This window comes from Dufourea novaeangliae, unplaced genomic scaffold (assembly GCF_001272555.1).
Source record: "Dufourea novaeangliae isolate 0120121106 unplaced genomic scaffold, ASM127255v1 scaffold8, whole genome shotgun sequence".
Classification (NCBI taxonomy): domain Eukaryota; kingdom Metazoa; phylum Arthropoda; class Insecta; order Hymenoptera; family Halictidae; genus Dufourea; species Dufourea novaeangliae.
In genome coordinates this window covers 853,237-872,362 of record NW_015373923.1, presented here as the reverse complement: position 1 = coordinate 872,362, position 19,126 = coordinate 853,237, and the positions used below count along the sequence as shown (strand labels likewise).

General features: G+C 41.5%; 1 protein-coding gene across 1 annotated transcript in view; it reads right to left on the bottom strand.

Moving 5' to 3' along the window:
- Positions 1 to 19,126, bottom strand: part of LOC107194528 (low-density lipoprotein receptor-like) — a 48,869-nt gene that overhangs the window by 20,475 nt on the left and 9,268 nt on the right. The window contains exon 3 of the mRNA XM_015584170.1: positions 2,109 to 2,231. Within this exon, the coding sequence (XP_015439656.1) occupies positions 2,109 to 2,231 (123 nt within the window). The remainder of the gene's footprint in view (positions 1 to 2,108; positions 2,232 to 19,126) is intronic.

Sequence of the window (19,126 nt, the reverse complement as noted above, 5' to 3'; positions counted from 1 at the left end):
GTATTTTGGATCACAACAAGACTAAAGTCGTGTTGATCAGATACTCGTGACGCGTTCGTTCCCATCGCTACCAGGACAACCCTACGGTTCGTTTCAAACGAAACGCCTCGTGCTCGACGAAATCGTTGTGTTCGCTGGTTCGATCTCCCCACCCCCTATCCTTGCGCAGATAATTTACTCGTTGAACGTAACAAACGAACCGTTTACGAGCCCCAGCTCGCTCTGTGCCCCGCGAGCGAATAACTTTACGGCCATTTTATGGAAAATACACAAGGCACTCCACCCCATTCTGTGTCGACGACGATTCCTTCGGCCCGCTCATATATTTCGTTTAATCAGGATATCGGGAATTAAATTCGCTCTCTCGACGTTCGTATTCGGGCGTGCACGTGAAAATTGAGAGACGCCCTCTGTATATACAAGGTGTCCCACCGAACGTGAGCACTAGTAATGTCTCGCTTGTTTTTAATTTGCGGAACATTAATTTTAATAAATGCTTAAAGTGATGTCCATCAACTTCGATACCTTTTTGTAGTAATCACTCTATCGTAGTTACTTTATTATTTAACACTAGAACTATCGGTGGATAAACGTGAAAAACTTTTGAAAATTTAGAAATTTAGAAATCGACTGATTTCTTCACTTTCATATCGTAATAAAAGGTGCAAAAGTCTTCTAGTGTTAAATCAACTCTCGTACGCTTCGGGATTTTTTCTACTTAAGGTTACATAAAGGTCACAGTATTATAGGTCATTGGATTGGTCTTGATCTCAACTATTACACACTGCTGATAAAAATATGTAGTCTCATTTTAAAAAAGTATCGATGACCTTGTTATTTCGAAAAGCATGCCTTTGAGAAAAATTTTTGCTTATCATAGTATTTGCACTTTCTAACCAAATAATACTTTCCCCTCACATCTTTTTGGTATCTTCAAAAACAATGAGATATTGAAGATGCTCACGTTGTGGGACACACTGTATACAGGGAGGGTTCCTATAACTCGACGATTTTAACCCTAGATCACTATATACTATCCTGTGACCTTACATTATCACTAATTATTTGTAAAAAAAAATCACGATTGAAAGAAACCACGTGATATTTTAGAAAAATATTATTTTTATTCAGATAGAAGCCTACGTTGTAAGTATTATGGTCAGTTGTAAAAATTACGAAAAATTAAGACAGTATTTACTCAGCACAGCCTGGACACATGTTGACAACGTTCAAAGTTCCAATTTTTGAGAATTACGAGTTCGAGGTCGTAATTTTTACGATAGTGTAGTGATCTAGGGTTAAATTAGTCGTAAGAGTTACTTGCTACAGTAAATCTTCGACGAGTGATCGCAGTCTTCTCGGCACTGAACATTAAATATTTCATAAACTAATGACCATATGCGAGTGGAACAAATATCATTCGCTTCAGAAATCCAAGCTCTGTCGCTATGCTAAACCTAATTAAAAAGTCAGCGTTGAGAAGCCTTCGAACACTCATCAAAGATTTACTACATTTGTTTATTCCCTTTCCAATGATTCCAAATGGAATTCTACGATTGGAACGGGATTAAACGGTTAAACAACCGACAAAAACACATCCCTACGAAAACCCAAAAAGCAATAGAAATCATAAAGACTGCGGAAGTTTATGCAAATTCACAATTTCAGCCAGGAATATCTCAAAAATAAAACGAGACAAAATTTTGAATTTTCTACTAGGAGCTTTACCACGTTAGTAATAACACACAAATAGTGTTAAATTTTATTAACCCTTACAGACCTGAATTATCCTTAAAGAGTAAAAAAATAATTCATTGCACATTTTAATTCAGTAGACCGTTCACAATTTTTAAAAAAAAAGTTTGAATAATAAATTGAATAAATTCAAATTTATAAGAAAAACATGGGTCAGCAACACATTGTACCCAAGGCTTTGTGTGAAATTGTAAGAAATGTCATGTACACAAATGTGACCATCATGTCTGAAAGGGTTAAAATCATTACTTAAATCTAATAATATGCCAGTAAACACATAAACATCCGTAGTCTAGAGAACACAGAGAAAATCGTAAATCGTGTGTAAGTATTTATATATTGTATGTACTCACGGCAGACCGTTGGATCCTCGTCCGAGCCATCGGAACAGTCCTTGTCCTCGTCGCATTGCCATGTCCCCGGTATACACCTGCCGTTCGTGCACTTGAACTCCGACTCGGTGCACGTGTGTATACCTGCAAGCGGATCGTCCTCGTGATGAACATCGATCCCGTAGACAAGAATCGCGATCCACGCGACATACGTCAGCGTGCACCACGTGACAAACGATCGTCGATTCGCATTCACCGTCGTCATCATCATATCTACGCTAAAGGCTTCTCCACGACTTCACAAAAAAAAAAAAAAAAAAAAAAAAAAGAAAAAGAAAACCCTCTTTCAGTTGATCGCTGCCCCACGACGTACTCCCGTGTAATATACACAGAATTCGTGTATGATCCAAAGAAATAACAAGTACGTGGAAAATTAGGTACAAAGGTTAGGTTCTTGTTTACAAAAATGTCCGACACACTATTCCAGTAAAGGAGAGAATTGCTAGTTTCAGCAGTTAGAGGCTAGCATAGTCCCCAGGTTAAACGTCCACAAATTAGGGTAGGGATCCGTCGATCGTTTCGCTACTCCAGAAATCTACACAATAAGTAACCGACGGGCAGGAGGGGTGTGCGCGTCGATTATACCGCGGAAACTGTGCCAGGTCGAGTTAGACAGATAGATATCCGCGAAACAACACAGAGCCGCGGGTTCGAGAACGTGGCCTATTCAGAGCATCCTTCGAGGTCCACTGGGTTAATGTCGTATCGCGTTCGAATAAGATCCTCCTCCTCCTCCTCCTTGATATCCACCCTCCGGTTCCTCCCCTTCGTTCAGAATAATATCATTCTTTCATAGAGCTCCAACCTTCAGGTCACTTGGACTACTCTTTCAAGTGAGCGAAGTCCGTCGGACAAAAGATTCTCCGGATAGATCCAGACTGGAGTAGGCCTACTAGGGTCTATGTAGGTCTGTCGAATGATTGGGATGAAAATCACTGGGGATCGATGAAATTGTCCAGACCTACTAGGGTGTACGAAGGGCTGGTCCAATTCTTTCCTAGAGCTCCAACCTTCAGGTCACTTGGACTACTCTTTCAAGTAAGTAAAGTCCCTGGTCCGTCGGAAGAAAGATTCCCCAGATAGATCCAGGCTGGAGTAAACCTACTAGAGTCTATGTAGGTAGGTAGAATGATTAGGATGAAAATCACTGGGGATCGATGAAACTGGCGTGAGTTTGTTCTCTTGTAACTTCCTTTACCGAATGATGGACACTGCGGGGCCACCAGAGGCCGATGATGAATATCGTAATCAAAAGCGAACCTGGAGCAGCAAAGCCAAGATGTAGGCTGTATATATAGGTACCACACGATGCACTCACAACGACTTCTGCGGATGCTGTGAGCCGGACACGGTGCACACGGGCCCCTATATATGGGCCCGTGGAGACGGAGACCAATCGACGAGAACCGAGCGGTATAGGGAAAACATGGCCGCGTAGGGACAAAGGGACGTACTAGGGAGTAGTAGTGGGGGTATATTTGTGTGTTGAGTGTCTAGACGTCACGATTTCGTTCGTAGTTAGTTATTAGCATGGCACAAATCGTATTAGTGTATACAGGGTGTCCCATTTAATCATGACCGCCCCCGAATATCTTTTTCAATTTTGGAAACGCACAAAATATTTCATACGTAATTTATCGACTGGTAGCCTCTTTTATTTATAATAAAAGCCTATTGCTTGAAATTTTAATGTTTATGGATGAGAAGCGTATTAATTTACTCTTACACCACGGGTAAGTCAGACATTGATACGTTATTCTATTAGAGTTCTTGCTACAGTAAATCCTCGATAAGTGTTCAAAGGCTCGTCACCATTGACAGGGAGAGGTCCACAGGTATAACGCTGACCTTTTAATGAAGTTTACCAATAGTGACATTAGTTTATGAAATATTTAATGTTCAGTGCCGAGAAGCCTTTGAGCACTCATCGAAGATGTACTGTATTTTCTGTGAATGTAATTTACTACTGTGATTCAACTGTTCAGTAATAGTTCCGTGGATGGTGATCGTTGGATTCTACTAAACCTACTACATAGCAGCCAGTAGATAATGCATTAAAACAGAAGACAGTCGCTATTTTTTTTTTTCTGAATCGGGAAACGCGAGAGCGTGGCCGGAGTACGATCAAGGACTGACACGACACAGACCGATTACGCGACAATGAAACCGTTTCTCTCTGCCCACGCTGGAAAACTAAACCACGGGGAGAAGGGAAGGAAGGGGGGCGAAGGCGAATGCGTAGTATTTCGCGTTCGAATGAGGAAAACGAAGAAGAGGCTATCGCCGATCTCGGCGAGGAATCTTGTTCCCGATAGTCTGGGTTCAAAGTGTAGAGAGGTTATTTTTCTTTTTCTTTTACAAAGAGACTTGATTTTAGACAGACGGACAACGAGCGGATTTTATGCATTTCTAGCATAAAGGGATATGTAAAATGCAACAGAAGACAAAACTTTCATCAGATTTCATGTACTTATTATTTTATTTTCAACGAATTAAACTTCTTGGGAGGAAAAAGACGTATTTGTTTTATAGAAAAGAAAAGTCAAGCGTGACAAGACTCAGAATCGGACACCAATAAAATTACGAATACCTTCTAAGAAGGACGGAACCTTCAACCTGCAATTCATGCAACCTAAAATATCAACTAAACATATGCTGTGTGAATGTATTTCCAAAAATAATGTAGAATCGTGAGGCAAACAGTAGACACATCACCTAGCGTTTACCGAACAATAAATCCCTGTATCTCTGGCAAAACATAAAACAAAATTCTGCGTGAGCAGAAAAAAAATGGAAGGAAAAAAAAATGCAAAGGCTACATATGTATTTTCTTTTATCCACCGACTCGGAGCACTCGAGGTTCAGCGCTTGCGACATCCGAGCCGGTTATATGTAGAGGCTGAACTGCCTATTTAGGCTGAACCCAGATACCCTAAGCCAACTACTTCTCGGTTAACCTGACACGTCGTCGCGCGATGCAACGCAAACACAGGTGGTATGCACTTCGAGAACTAGGCTCCTCGCCACGAGGAACGGTGGTAGGTAAACCGGGCCAAACGGAAGGAGGGAAGAGGGAAAAAAAGGGAATTCCGAATATTAAAATTCGGATATTAAACCCTCGGGGGCTGAGGGTTCCTCCAACGAGTTTTAGCAACAGTGGGGCCGGTGTGCAAGTGGAGATTGAGTCACTTAAGGCGAATTTACACGGTTCACTTTGGCCGTATTCGACGAAAATCGAAACCAAAGTGAACAGTGTGGATTACACCATTTTGATTGAACTGTTCAATTTGCTTTCAAATTTTGTTGAATTGACCGCATTGTGTATGTAAAGACTGGGTCCTTAAGGCGAATTTACATGGTTCACATTATAATGTATTAAAATAAAGGTCGACACTACAATTTCGAACAGCTGTAAAATCGACAATTTTTAAAATTTGAAAAATCCTTCGAGATACGTTCATGCACTACTAAATACTATAACATATCCAAGTTTCAACAAAATCCGAAATACTACTCCAAAGAAGTGTCCGATTTCGCATGGAATAATGACCCACCCAATATATCGAGCAGACACAAAACGGTTCGAGATTATTCAACAAAGAATATTTTTCGTCGATCCTATGTCGTTCTGGTTCGGTGAATGCGAAGTCAGAATGGATAGCAGAATCGGAGATCGGTAAACGCAGCAGAAAATACGGGTGGCCGAGGGGACAAAGGGTTATGGGCGATCGGGTTGCCAATCGCGAGCAGCGATTCCGTTTCGATTTAATCGAAGACGCAATATGGAACGAATGCTGCCGTACCACGGTCGCTAATCTGTCCCAGCGTTCTTTGTAAACTATAATTGACTGGACGAGTATACGACGGACACTCGATTGCACACCGACGAGCAAACTCGGCTTCCATTAGGGGAAAAAGTAACGTAGTGAAAGGGCCTCCTATCACTTAGTAAATTTATTTCAAGTACTGAAATAAATGTTAAATTGAATGTTAATTTGGCATAATTTTTATTATTCTCAAATACCAAGTGGTAGGAAACCTTTTCCCTACGTCACTTTCTCCCCTAGTGGAAGCCGAGTTTACTCGCGAGTGTACAGCGATCGGTCCCGATGGCCGAACCAATGCTCGAGCGATCGAAGTTTCCGGTACACGCGACGCCACGAGTGACGACATTCTGCCGGAACAATTAATATTTATCGTACGGTATATACTTGTATATGCATCGAAATTCTCGGATCGTCGAGTGTGACGACGTTCTGACGCAACAATTAATATTTATCGTCCAGTATGCAGGGTGTCTCATCTGATCACGATTTTCTCGACATTATTACTTGTAACGAAAAATCTTTCGGATGAAAATTGAATGGTGTTTGGGAGGGCGGGGCATATACTGGTGTTACATCATTACTGAGCGGGGCATATACTGGCATTCATCGAGAAATCACTGTATTATGTCAGGAGACATCGCGATCTTTAAGGTGTTGAAGTGGGGCATGATTCGAACAAGTTTGCGAACCACTGATTTACAGAATCTCTTTTATTCAATCAGATATACTATCTCAGCACATCCAAAGAAAAAGAAACAATATCGTTAACGATACAATGTACCCACCAGCTATCGGAGAACGCTAGGCGATATAACAAATCATCGTAACGACAATCGCTCGCGAACGAGACTTGAACAACGCAAGAACAAAACGACGCAAACACCGAATCAGTTCAATCGATTCCAGACACGAGTCATCATCCTTCCCCTCGAATCACGTGTTATGGCGTGGGGGGGATACACCGCGTTCAAATATCGATATATCGAAAATCCGATAATTTAAACCGTTAAACCACTTGTGTATGACGGCCAGTACTCTTGATGAATCTTGTGATTTCTTTCACTTGTCTCATTAAGCGTGCTTGGACATAAATTATTAATTACTCTTCAATAACTGTTACTGTATTTATTTTATTTCATTTTTTTATATCCATGTGTCTTTGTTTATACTCATCCTATAAATATATCCTATAATATAAAACCTGCGGCGGCGGATTGCGGCCGTCGCGTCAGTGACAGGAAGTCGAACACAGTGTACACGCGACGATGATGCGGAGCAACACGGATGGATGGGGTGCGACAGGTAACACGGTTCTATCGGTTTCGATTGGTGACGCGAATGAGATTCTTGCGGACAGAAACCCGCTACACTGATTTCACCTTTAACGGACCACCCTATACACAACAAGAATCACCACCACCACCGTCGTCCCGGTGCTTATGTAAACCCACAAGCAAACTCGGCTTCCACTAGGGGAAAAAGCGGCGCAGAAGAAAATATCTGTTGCATTTCCACAAAGAATCACTTAAAATTGTATTAACACGCGTTCTTGGAGATTTCGTTGAATTTGGAAATAATAGGAAAATTGGTTTCGATACCGCAAGAAAAAAAAGAAAATAGAAAGATAATATGAATTAATTATTTTAATATTATGTCCATGCAAAAGTATCATAATAAGCGGCTTATTTAAGTTAATATTGTGATTCCATTTTACTTTATCCACCGAAAATCGCCCGTACCAAGAAAAGTGAATAGAAATAGCGAACGTAATAATTATTTTCAAAATGATATTTCAAATTCTTCGAATCAGCTACACGAACTACGAACACGATCGAACGAACGTAAAAATGGAGATTACACATCTCGAATGTAATTTTAATCGGAAGCTCCACCGATATCATTAATCCCGTCGTGGTTTTAAATAATCCATTCGTTATTCCCGTGATTATTAAAGCGAGACTGATGAAAACCGGGCGATGGTAGGGGAATAATAATTTATCCCTCGATTGCTTCAAATCCAGCCGTTATGAAAATTTGGAGCGTAAAAAGCCACGTGCCGGAAACAATAGAGAATAAATTCGTTCGCGGCCCGGTATTAAAAAATAAAAAAACAGGGGGAAAAAAGGGATGAACGAAGATAGCGAGCTGTTTCGAGTGAGAGAATATTTCGCAAAAATATCGGAGATTCGACTTGACGAGAAATATAATACGGCTGATTTTTATTTTGCATTCATACCGTACACGTAAATATCGAGCAAAATAACGGCGGAATTTAACCGAATGTTTACCATATCGATCTGTATATCAATTTATCAGTTGCCGTCTGTGACGGATGGTCTCTCGTGAAAATTTTTTAAATCGTCATATGTACATTAAGATTGCTGTTATTTACTTTTCATGAATATTTTTGTTATAATTTTTTTCGACCCCCCCCCCTCCCATAAAATAGTTCAAATTACTAAAAAAATAATTAGCGTTAAGTTTGTGCTCGATTGGATAAGGGAAAAAGAAGCCTGGGCTCTTAAACATATAAATAATTATTTAAACACATACAAAGTCGATTTATCGAGTTTTTTTCCCGAAGTCGAGCCTCTGCTTAGCTTCAGTTTACTCTGTTTTGATTGGTTCCACAGGGGGTAAGAAGTGCAGTCCCAGTGATAGAAATAACGCCGTTGTTTGTGTCGGATTCATCGAGGAATCAGTGTATTACGCGACGACAGATAAAAGATAACGTATGGACTCGCCATAAAAAAAAATTTTTTTTCGAAGCGTATATTCTCTATTGAGCGTTGGAAGGGAGATAGAGGACGAACAGCAATTTTCAATTAACTGTGGCTCGAGTGGAATCGAGCGAATAATACCGTTTCGCCAGGTAATGCCCGGGATTTTATTTAATTTTTTCCTCTTTTCTTTTCTGTTCTCTGGTCCCTTTATTCTCCGTCGATAATGTCAATTTAATTAACACATCCCAGCAATTACACGTTATTATCATTCGTGCACGTTACGAGAATAACCGTTATTTCTTGTCTTTCGGTCGGAGAAATGAAATTAAATGAAATTCCGTGTGCACTTTTCTTTCGATATTTACTGTCTACTGTGAATCTGGATTCGAATTGTCGTATTTGCATTTTTGTAAATTTCGCTCAACGTGGCAAAGAAACACTCGAAAAAATTAAAATTAGAAAATGGGCGCTGTTTCGCTATACACAGGGTGAACGCGACCCAATTACGGATGACGTCGGTATTACGGAGTTGGTTAATTGTATTTTTATGACTTAAAAACACTGTTCACTGAAATATACAGGGTGTTCCGCTAGAAACAGGCCACCTAAATATTTTCTCTATCTGTGAACCGCGGTGGCCTGTTTTAAGCAGAACACCCGTATAATGAATAAATAAGTAAATTTTGTATCTTAATGTCGAACCGGACAATTTGGTCGTAATTCTTCAAACGATCTAACCGAAAGTGCTAAGAAATCGCACCTGTGTGCCTAAGCGAAAATAAATAATATATCTATTTCCATGGAATGAAACAGAAAAAAATATAATATAAGCTTTTAGATTATTTTAGGTTAACTGTCGATACCGGAATATATCGTCACACCAAATAACAATACAAAATATCGATATTTGAATTAAAAAGCATCGAATATTCGAAATATCAATACTGTATCACCCATGACTACCACAGAAACACCCCTTCCCAGAATCAAAAGACAGAAGGACCCGCGTCGGCGTGGGAAACCGACGTCGACGCAGCCTCCGGAGCGGTCTTTTGTGTCAAATGCAGTCCAATCAGCCTCCGTTAACGATTTCTAACTCAATTGGGATCAATCAAAGGCCTGGCTATAGTATATATACATATATATATCTCTCTCTCTATCGACTCCCTTGTGCACGGAGAAGCGTGCTGAAACAGCTCGCCCCGACCGATACACACGCACACACACACGCCACGACGGCCAAAAGTAGCTGACGAAGGAGGATGTTGGGCACCCTCGTCTATCCCTCTCAAGAGTGAGAGAAAGAGAGAGACAGAAAGGTGCGGAGGAACCGCCAGGCAATCGATGCGGCCGCCAATGTGTCGACCACTTGACTCGAGACCAGGCGAGCTAAGAGACCCCCCTCTCTCTGTGCACACACCATGTGGCGCACGGATCTCTCGCCAGCCACGAGGACTTCAGGACTGGCTTTCACCGTAATTACATGGTGTGCACCGAGAGAAGCTAGGTCGCCTCTCCCCCACTTCCCCTCGTCCACCCCCGCCACCACGACTCCCCGCAGCCCCGCCACAGCCCTATATACGATTGACCACGGCCCCTTCCCCTCTCCACGGCTCGCCGCGGGCCCTCCCCACTCCACGAGTCCCAGCGGCCTAACCCCCCCCCCTCCCCTCCGCGACTCCAAGCGCGCGTTGCTCCGCGACTGGACCCGCTGAATCGGTCGCGCCACCGCGGTGGCGTCCAGTGGAGGGGATAGGGACTCTGATGCAACTGGTGCAGGGCCTTGCGCTACAAATTGCGATAGCCCCCTAGGCTACGGAGAATCGCCAGGGGGGGGGGGATGAGCAAGAAAAACTCGCAGACAGCGCTGGTGGGAGGGAGGGGAGAGAGGTAAGTTTGAAGCAGAAAAGACAACGCCGAAACAAGGGACTCTCTAAACCGCTGGTATATAACCACTGCACCGTACTTTTGGGTCCAGACTGCCCCCCCCCTCCCCTACCTTGAAATACCTTTCCCCTTGATACGGCCGGTTCAGTTTTTAGTATGTTGGTGCGAGGAAATTTTGGCAAACTGCTTCGGCACAGTCAGCTGTGGTTTAAGACTAGAACTACTGAAAGCAGTTGAAATAATGACTGAGTTAGTATGGCGATGATTAAAATTTTATAACAATGGATTTTTCTTGTAACTTTAATTGCAACACGAAAGTGAAGAAATTAATTAATTTTTGGATTTCTTCATTTTCATAACTTTGCCGTGTTTATCGATCCAACAGGTGTAGGTTTTACGTTTATCGTCGGTGATTCTAGGGCTAACGCGTTTACTAGCATAGTTTTTACTAGCGGGACACAATATTGTAGTGAGACCTGCAAATTAAATGATTTCTTCGTGTAATTCATGTAATTAACGTGGTCTAGTGGTTGTTTAATGGGTTTCTAGGATCCAACGATCGAGAGCCAAGAACCTGTTACGGGAATTATTCTACGTTATTGCGACAGTGAATTACAGTCGTTAATAAAACGTTTATATGTTTGAAACGCTATAAATTTCTTGTTCAATCCTGATGCAATGATGAATTAACTCTCGGACAGAGTGGTGTTAGATCATTATCACCCGAGGTTTCGAAAAAGCTTTGTCCAACTTGTCAATTTCATAACAACTTAAGACAGTAACCGTTTATATCGACTTACGGTCAATGTATAATTGTAGTAACCGTATAATTATGAATGTAAATTAACTCTATGAATCGTGAGACTTCTTTAGAAGTTACTTATGAGGATCTGAAGCATTTCTACCTATAACATTATTGTCCCGGCGTGGACCCCAGTTCGGGACGATAATCGAGAGGAGTCCGTACAAGAGTATTCATTTTCTTTCGATACAAATAGGCATCGATACTTTTGTTGCGATACTAAGTAGATATCGATACTTTTTTTCGATACATGTTATGAGTAAAAGTATCGATACTTTATTCGATACATGCTGTGAGTTAAAGTATCGATACCTTGACGGTATCGGTTTATCCCTACTGCCGGGGCACCGAAGATGGTCACATAGAATTGCTCGATGAACGATTGCAGCTCTGCGTGACAATACCCAGAGATGGTTGATGGTGTAATAAAAACGATGTTTAGTAACATTCGTGTCGATGAACATTAAGACTTCTCTCAACCTGAACAACAACCCTTTCCAGAACGAACTACACGATTTTGGATCACGATAAACGAAAGAAACCGGGGAGATTTCACGTATTAAAAATATGCATCCCCAGTGGTGCGCGCGCTCCGTCCGTGTGCAATCAATTCCAGTTTAATTTAGAAAACGCCGACCGAAGCGTTTCGAGGAGAGTATGATTGAAGCCGATGGGGAATTTCCAGGCGCGCGCGTTACTAAACGGAGGAAACGAGAAGACGAAAGATTATATGAAAAAAAGAGACAAATGTGTATACATAGAAACAACGGGCCGAAGAACAAAGCCACGGAGAGACAGAGAGACCGAAGCAAAAAAAACAGAGGATTCCCAGAAGAGAGAACCCTCCCTCCTACTGGTCCAACCGGCTTATAAAGTAAGATCGACTAATTCGGAGTCAAACGTCGTGATTTTATTTATGGTGATAGATCAAGGACAGCCGGATTGGAAGGAATATTCGCGGAATAATGGAGTGGAGATCACTTTGGTGATGAAAGTGGATGAAGCCTTGGGCTCATGTATAGGACAGATTGCGTTCGAAAAAATGAAAAATTGAGTTTTCAGTTATCTTCAAATATCTTCAGGTATCTTCGGGTATCTTCGGGTATCTTTAAATATCTTCAAATATCTTCAAGTCATCAGCAAGTCTAATAATACAGAAATGGTTGAAACGAGTGTTTCCGTTACAGAAGAGCAACGAAATCGGTTCTCGAGAAATAATCCAAGGGGGAGAGCACACAATAAAGGTAAGGGGGGCACACAGAGTTTGCGTGTAAATGATCGACGCGTTCCGAGAAGCAAGATTGGGCCCGAAGTCCGTCCTCTGCCTTCACCCCAGCCGCAGCCTCTACAGGGTGTCCCAAAATAAGTGTAAATCCTTAAAAGGCGTGATTCCTAGGACGACTTGAAATAATTTCTTCCTCAGCGAAAAAGTTATCCGGGAGTTCAGCCGACAGACTCGCGCTCTGATTGGTTGGGGTTTTTCGTTAATATCTCGTTAACAACGCCTCGGAGAACTTTTTCGCTAAGGAAAAAGTTTTTTCAAATCACCCCAGGAATCACCCCTTTCAAGAACTTACACCTAATTTCGGGACACCCTGTATATAAATAGCTGTCGTCCGGTTCCTTAAACGATGTTACTTTTTCGCTGCTCTTTTTGCTGCATAGTCTCCTCCTCCAGTAACTTCCAGAGACTTCGCCCTCCGGCGGATCTTTCACCGCTCGGCCGCCGCCGTTGAACCCCGATTGATCCTCGAATACGTTTTCTTGATAAATTTAAAACGCGCATTTCCTTTTTTTTCCCTCGTAATAACGATTTTCCTCCACTCCTCGGTAACGTCGTTTCGCTACGACGACGCTATCGCCGCTACACCAGTGGTCCAGGATCGAAAAATTCAGTTGACATTTCGCCAAAAATCCAACTTTCTCATATCGATATTTAATTAACCCTAGAACGACACCCTTCGATTGTTTGGGATTTGTAACACCCTGGGATTGCGGGCGACCGAAAATGAAATCTTAACATTTGTCCCAACCCCCAGAGCCAAAAAGTGGCCTTTGCCCTACCCTAGAAAAACAGAATCGAATTTGGAAAAAATGTTAATTTTTCTTAAATTAAAATGAATAAAAATGTTATCTTGATTAATATTTTATATGTTAATGAACATTATGGAAATTTACGTTAAGAGAAATTCTGCCCCATAATCAGGCTACGCCCATGGTTACAGACTTCTAAGGTACATATACGTAAAAAACGGTCGAGAACATCGATTGACCCACGGAGATCGGAGAACTGGAGGAAGTAATAACGGGAGCAGAATGAGGAAAAATAACGAGACAACCGTGTAATTAAAGATGGAAATTGATGGGGAAAGTTTGCGCATCGCTGGATTGCAAAATGGGGATATATTGTTATGGAATGATGAAAGATGAACGAAGATGATGAAAATCCGATCGAATGTGGAACGTCGTATTTGTTAACCACCCACAAGAATGACAAATATACTTCTAATGATAAACTTTTGTAACTGATAACGAAATTAGGTGGTCAATGTATAGATACTATTGTACCAGGGGATTGAATCGATTAAGACAAGGAACAAGAGAAAATCGCGGTAACGACGAGGAAAGGAGTCGCCTTTCACTGCAACCGCCGCGGAACCACACATGTTTCTTCGGCATACGGTGCACGTGACAAAGAGTGTCGCAATTTAATCGATATACCCATTGATTTTTCTTCTATCGACGGTCCTCCCATCTACTTTCTATCAGTACACGGATTTTCCGTTAAATGTGAATAAATCTTTTCCTTTTCGAGCATACGCTATTGTCGACGCGTCGTTCTTCGTTTACAACATCCCTAAATTCGATTAAGGTGGCTTACGCAAATTTTTAATAGTTATAAATTTAGTTGAAAATTTAACAGAACATTGTAAAAGCCTCAACTTTCGATTGCTACCAAAAAATCGAAATGTCAATCCTAAAATTATTGAAAAAGAAACGTTATTATTTCTTCGTTCAGTATCCCTAAGCATCGATAATAATCGATAGTCGCACCTTTAACGACTGGATAACACTATTAAATACTATTTCGTATCACAACCGACTATTCGGATAAAAATCTCTGCCCAAAAGGCTGGTTTTAATCGAACACACGACCGTGGAAATATTCCACGCTCTAACAACAAACAAATGTAAAAACTTCAATATTTATTACAGATGCCACGAGACCCCTACGACGTAAAGAAACTCAATTTTACAGACTGGTTGGGCAATCGAGGAAATTTAAATGAAATCTCGGGGCCGTGTCCGCAACGGCGAAACGAGAGATCTAAAAGATCGAACGATCCTCGGGGACCATCGCGGAGTCAGGGGCTACCGGCCGTTAAAAAGTACATTGGAAACTCCCTGAACCTGTCTGACGCAAGATCGCCAAGAACCTACGTCGTGTTGCCGGATTCCCGTGTCTCTTTCTCTCCCTCTCTCAGTGAAAACACGCAGGAGCAACAAGGACGACCAGCCGTCTCTCGTTTCCTTCCCCCCTTTTTCGCGCGCCACTCCTCAAACCTCTCGTGTGTGGAATTCCACGTCGAGGTCTATAATCGATGGTAAAATTATTGCAATTATCGGACCACCGTGTGATTTTTCCATTCCCTCCCCCATTAGAAACCTGTGGTGTTTCTGTGTTGTGCGTTGCGTAAGCCAGAAGCAAATCGAACACACATATTTGACAGGAGGCTCCGTTTACAACGAAATCCAATTTAAATACGCCTTCTCAGATGCGCGTGCAAAGACGAATAAGGGCGATACGATTGGGTGCATCGGGCAGATTACGAAGTTGTGGAAAAGTCGAGTTCACGCGTACATACCTAACGGATATTGGAATTCGATTGTTTCGGAAATGAAGCCCTTATTGTCGGACCTAGTAACATACCACGAGTACATTAACCCCTTGGGTATATTTGACACACCTGAGACTCGACATGTATTTGTTTTGCCTAAGTGTAAAATGACGAGTCTAACTGGTCACTCGAGTTGAGACAACATTTAGTATGTACATTCTTGTTCATTTTAGAGTAGGTAACTTGTATCAGCTGTACAAAACAAAAATTAAATCTTTTCCATATGCAAAATTTGTTTAAAATAAATCAGTACCCAAAGGGTTAAATGTAATACCAGAATGTGGAACTGGAATGCTTTTGTGCACACTGTTTCAAGGGGACTGCTATCAGTTAAATTCAAAAATGTGTCGTGACGAGCTTTGCAAACTATATTTTTCAAAATCCACTTTAACAACATTTAATTTTCCAATCTTTTTTAGCGTTTGGATAATAATTTTTTACATCTCAGGAATTTTTCAATTTTTAGGAAGCTAACCTCTATGTATATGTACGTTCCACGCGCCGTTCCAGCGACGCCTGCGCCCGTTTCCTGATCTTCGGAGCCCGACAATTAGCCGTGCTTCTGTAAAATCGATGTATAGGGTCGTGGCGCACGATGCCAACGCAAATTAACAAGGAGCCCGTGGTATCAATCCCGACGAATCGAAGACACGGTCCGCGGCCAATAATGGGTCATCGAGATACCGCGAACGATTTTTCTTCGATAGCCGCCGCGGGCACACGAGGTCACGGCGTACGTCGTATTACACACCGGATGATCTATTTAGAGTGGACCGTTCGACCCTCGTACCCTCTCGTTTTTTAATGGAAAAACGTTTCATCGACAGTTGTTACACACTGACACGTATTAATATATTTGAATGTCTATAAAGTCGAGGCGGATATGTGGCCTGGCATTGTTTTGTCCTCGAAGTACTTCGTCTGTCCAATGGTAAAATTGCGAATCTGAGCTAAATTGCATGGATTTTATCTGTTCCTCGCAATATGTATTTAAAAATTTATGACAGGGAGGTTAAGATATCTGAGGTTCGGGAGAGAGGGCACTGGATTAAACAGCCCTATGATAACGTCACACGACGCCTCTGACCACGCTGGGTCCTTCGATTATTCACTGTCATAGGACTTTTTATTCGAAACAGATCAAAGTTAGATATGGCAAGCAGGCCGACATGAATAGGGACATTGTTCCTCCTGAAGGAGCTTGGCCACGAAGTGAGGAAGACAAGGGTGTCTTGCGCTAAGAGGACTGTGTTGGATCGCACACACGGCACTTACCCTAGAATCTCTGGGAAACCGAAGTTCCTAGTGAAAATCGAAGTCTCGATTGAGAAATTCTAGCTGGCACACGATGGGTCAACAAGAGACAGATCAAAAAGTTACGTGAAGAAGAGGAAAATATAGCGATATGTACTCAGTACACAAATCAGAGTAATGATGTGCAAATGAACTCAACGGCAAAAACGGTTTATGCAAATTTCGATTTCCATGAACCATTCTGGAGAATTATTCAGTTGGAAATTAACCACTTGCGGGTCGAAGTATTCTTAATGTTCTATCCTGGCAATCGCACAAATAGCATACAATTCCATTATGTTTCAACAGTTTGATTTTGGTAATATGTATATGGAAATGGACACACATGAGCAAACTCGGCTTCCGCTAGGGGAAAAAGCGGCGTAGAAGAAAAGTCTTCTACCACTTGGTAAATTTATTCCAAATAGTAAAATAAATGTTAAATCGAATGTTAATTTGGCATACATTTCAGTAATTCCAAATACCAAGTGGTAGGAGGCCCTTTCCCTGTATCGATGTAGGATCGATATAGAAACCGACTTTTATCTCATTCTGCTTTGATCACGTTTCCGTGTAAAATGATTAGATTGAAACGGTCTCTTTCTCGGCACATTGCTCTGTACATCTACTGAAAACAGAGATCCTCTGTGTAATCTTAGAACTGCGAGAACAAACTGGTCCGAATTGCATGAGATCGGTTAAACGAATCCGGAGGATTGAGTAACTGGCCTGCGATAAAGTTGCTACGACGGAGAAAGTTCTGTAATTGCGTTGCATCGAATCTTCACCACCGTGCCTGCTGTCCGTCACTCAGGGCCGATTATGAGCATCGTCAGATCGATGCGCGGTGGCAACGTGATCGTCTCGGAAATAACTTCGATAAATAACAGAACAATATTACCCAACAACGTGCGCTCGACTTTTCGTGCTCCAGAAATTCCAAGAATAGTATACACCAACGACGTTAAACAATTCAAGGATTCGAGTAGTCAAGACTTCCAGCTCCAGAATACACCGCGAGAGTTGCCCTCAATTTGTCGAGGTACACGGTACGGTTCAAAAGTACCTAACATAAACCTGATTTACCGGCAGAAGACTGAAACGTTCTTCGTTCTAAGATACAATTTTAGCTATGGAAATAATGAAAGACGATAATACTGCTTTTGATCGTTCTAGATTCTAGAATCAATCGGATTTTGAAGTTGTTCGAACTTCTCACTCGCGTACACTTTCAATCACTTTTGTAATTATTAAAAACAATTTTTAATATGGAAACATTATTTTTACATGTTTTTTTTTCTAATCGCGATAATCTTAACGGAATGACTGGCACTTTATTATTGTTAGTGTTGACCCATTGCTCTGTTACTTATCCGCGCGTGGATCGCTCAATGGCATGAATGATAGTGTAATAATTTTTAATATTATTGCAAACTCGATGGATTGACCTTCGAGCGAGGGACGCTCGAGCTCCATCGTATACATACGATGGAATCCTCTTTTTCTTCTAAAACTAGACTTCATATCGATACGTGACCTTCATTACCATTTAATTATTAACTTTCGTTTAATTCATTAAAGAATTACCCAATTGGGCACGATTTGGAAATACTAAGATTATTCCAAATCTAAGTAACGAAGAAGAAAGATTCTGATATCGATTGGACAAGTGCAAAAATCATTCCCCTCAATATCGTTACGAGAGTTTAGCGTCAAAATGTTTATTCCGACTTTATTACATATGACAGATGGATGAAACTGGAACCCCTACCAGCTGTTTCCTGAACTACAATGAAATAGATACCAAGTTGCACACTAGGATGCATTAGACCCTGCATACTTTCTTTTTTCTTTCTTATACATACTGTATGTATGTATTTATTGAGGGCCCTAGGCTTTACTCAAGACCATGGATCTATGTATCACAGGAGTAATCATCAAAATCAAATCAAAGGCCTGCACACTTTCAATTTCTTTCTGTCTCAAGCCGAATAGAAGGTGCCATCTGTGGGTGCCCATAGGAACTACATGGTTAATGAGCTGCAGCCAGCCTCTCTCGAAGAAGAGTGCATTCCAAAATAATCTGAACAATGTGTGCGTAGAAGTCAAAATGAGCCAACTATTGCTTAGTTTTGTACAGTAGTTAGAGACGTCTACGTTCAGAGGGTTAAATTACCAGAGTTCCGCACGGATAATAACAGTTTCCGTAAACAAAACCCGGCTGATTAATCCCCGGCAGTCGAGGTCTCGTATCTTTACGGCCAAGGGACACTATATTTAACGTTGCTTTAAATATAGTCCCATATTGCGCGCAACGACGTACATGCATCAATGTCGCGTGAAGTAAATATCCGTATACGCGTCTTGTTTGCTAACCAAATAGTTCATTTAATAAACAACGTGAATCGAAGAAGGAATTCCGGGGGCGCAAGAGAGTTCAAAGAAAGAGAATTGCGAAATGTGTATTTTCGCGAGCCTAATTTCATCTAGGGTAGATGTCCCAATTACGGACACCTTAAGATTGTAATTATTTTAAGCTTGGAAGGTA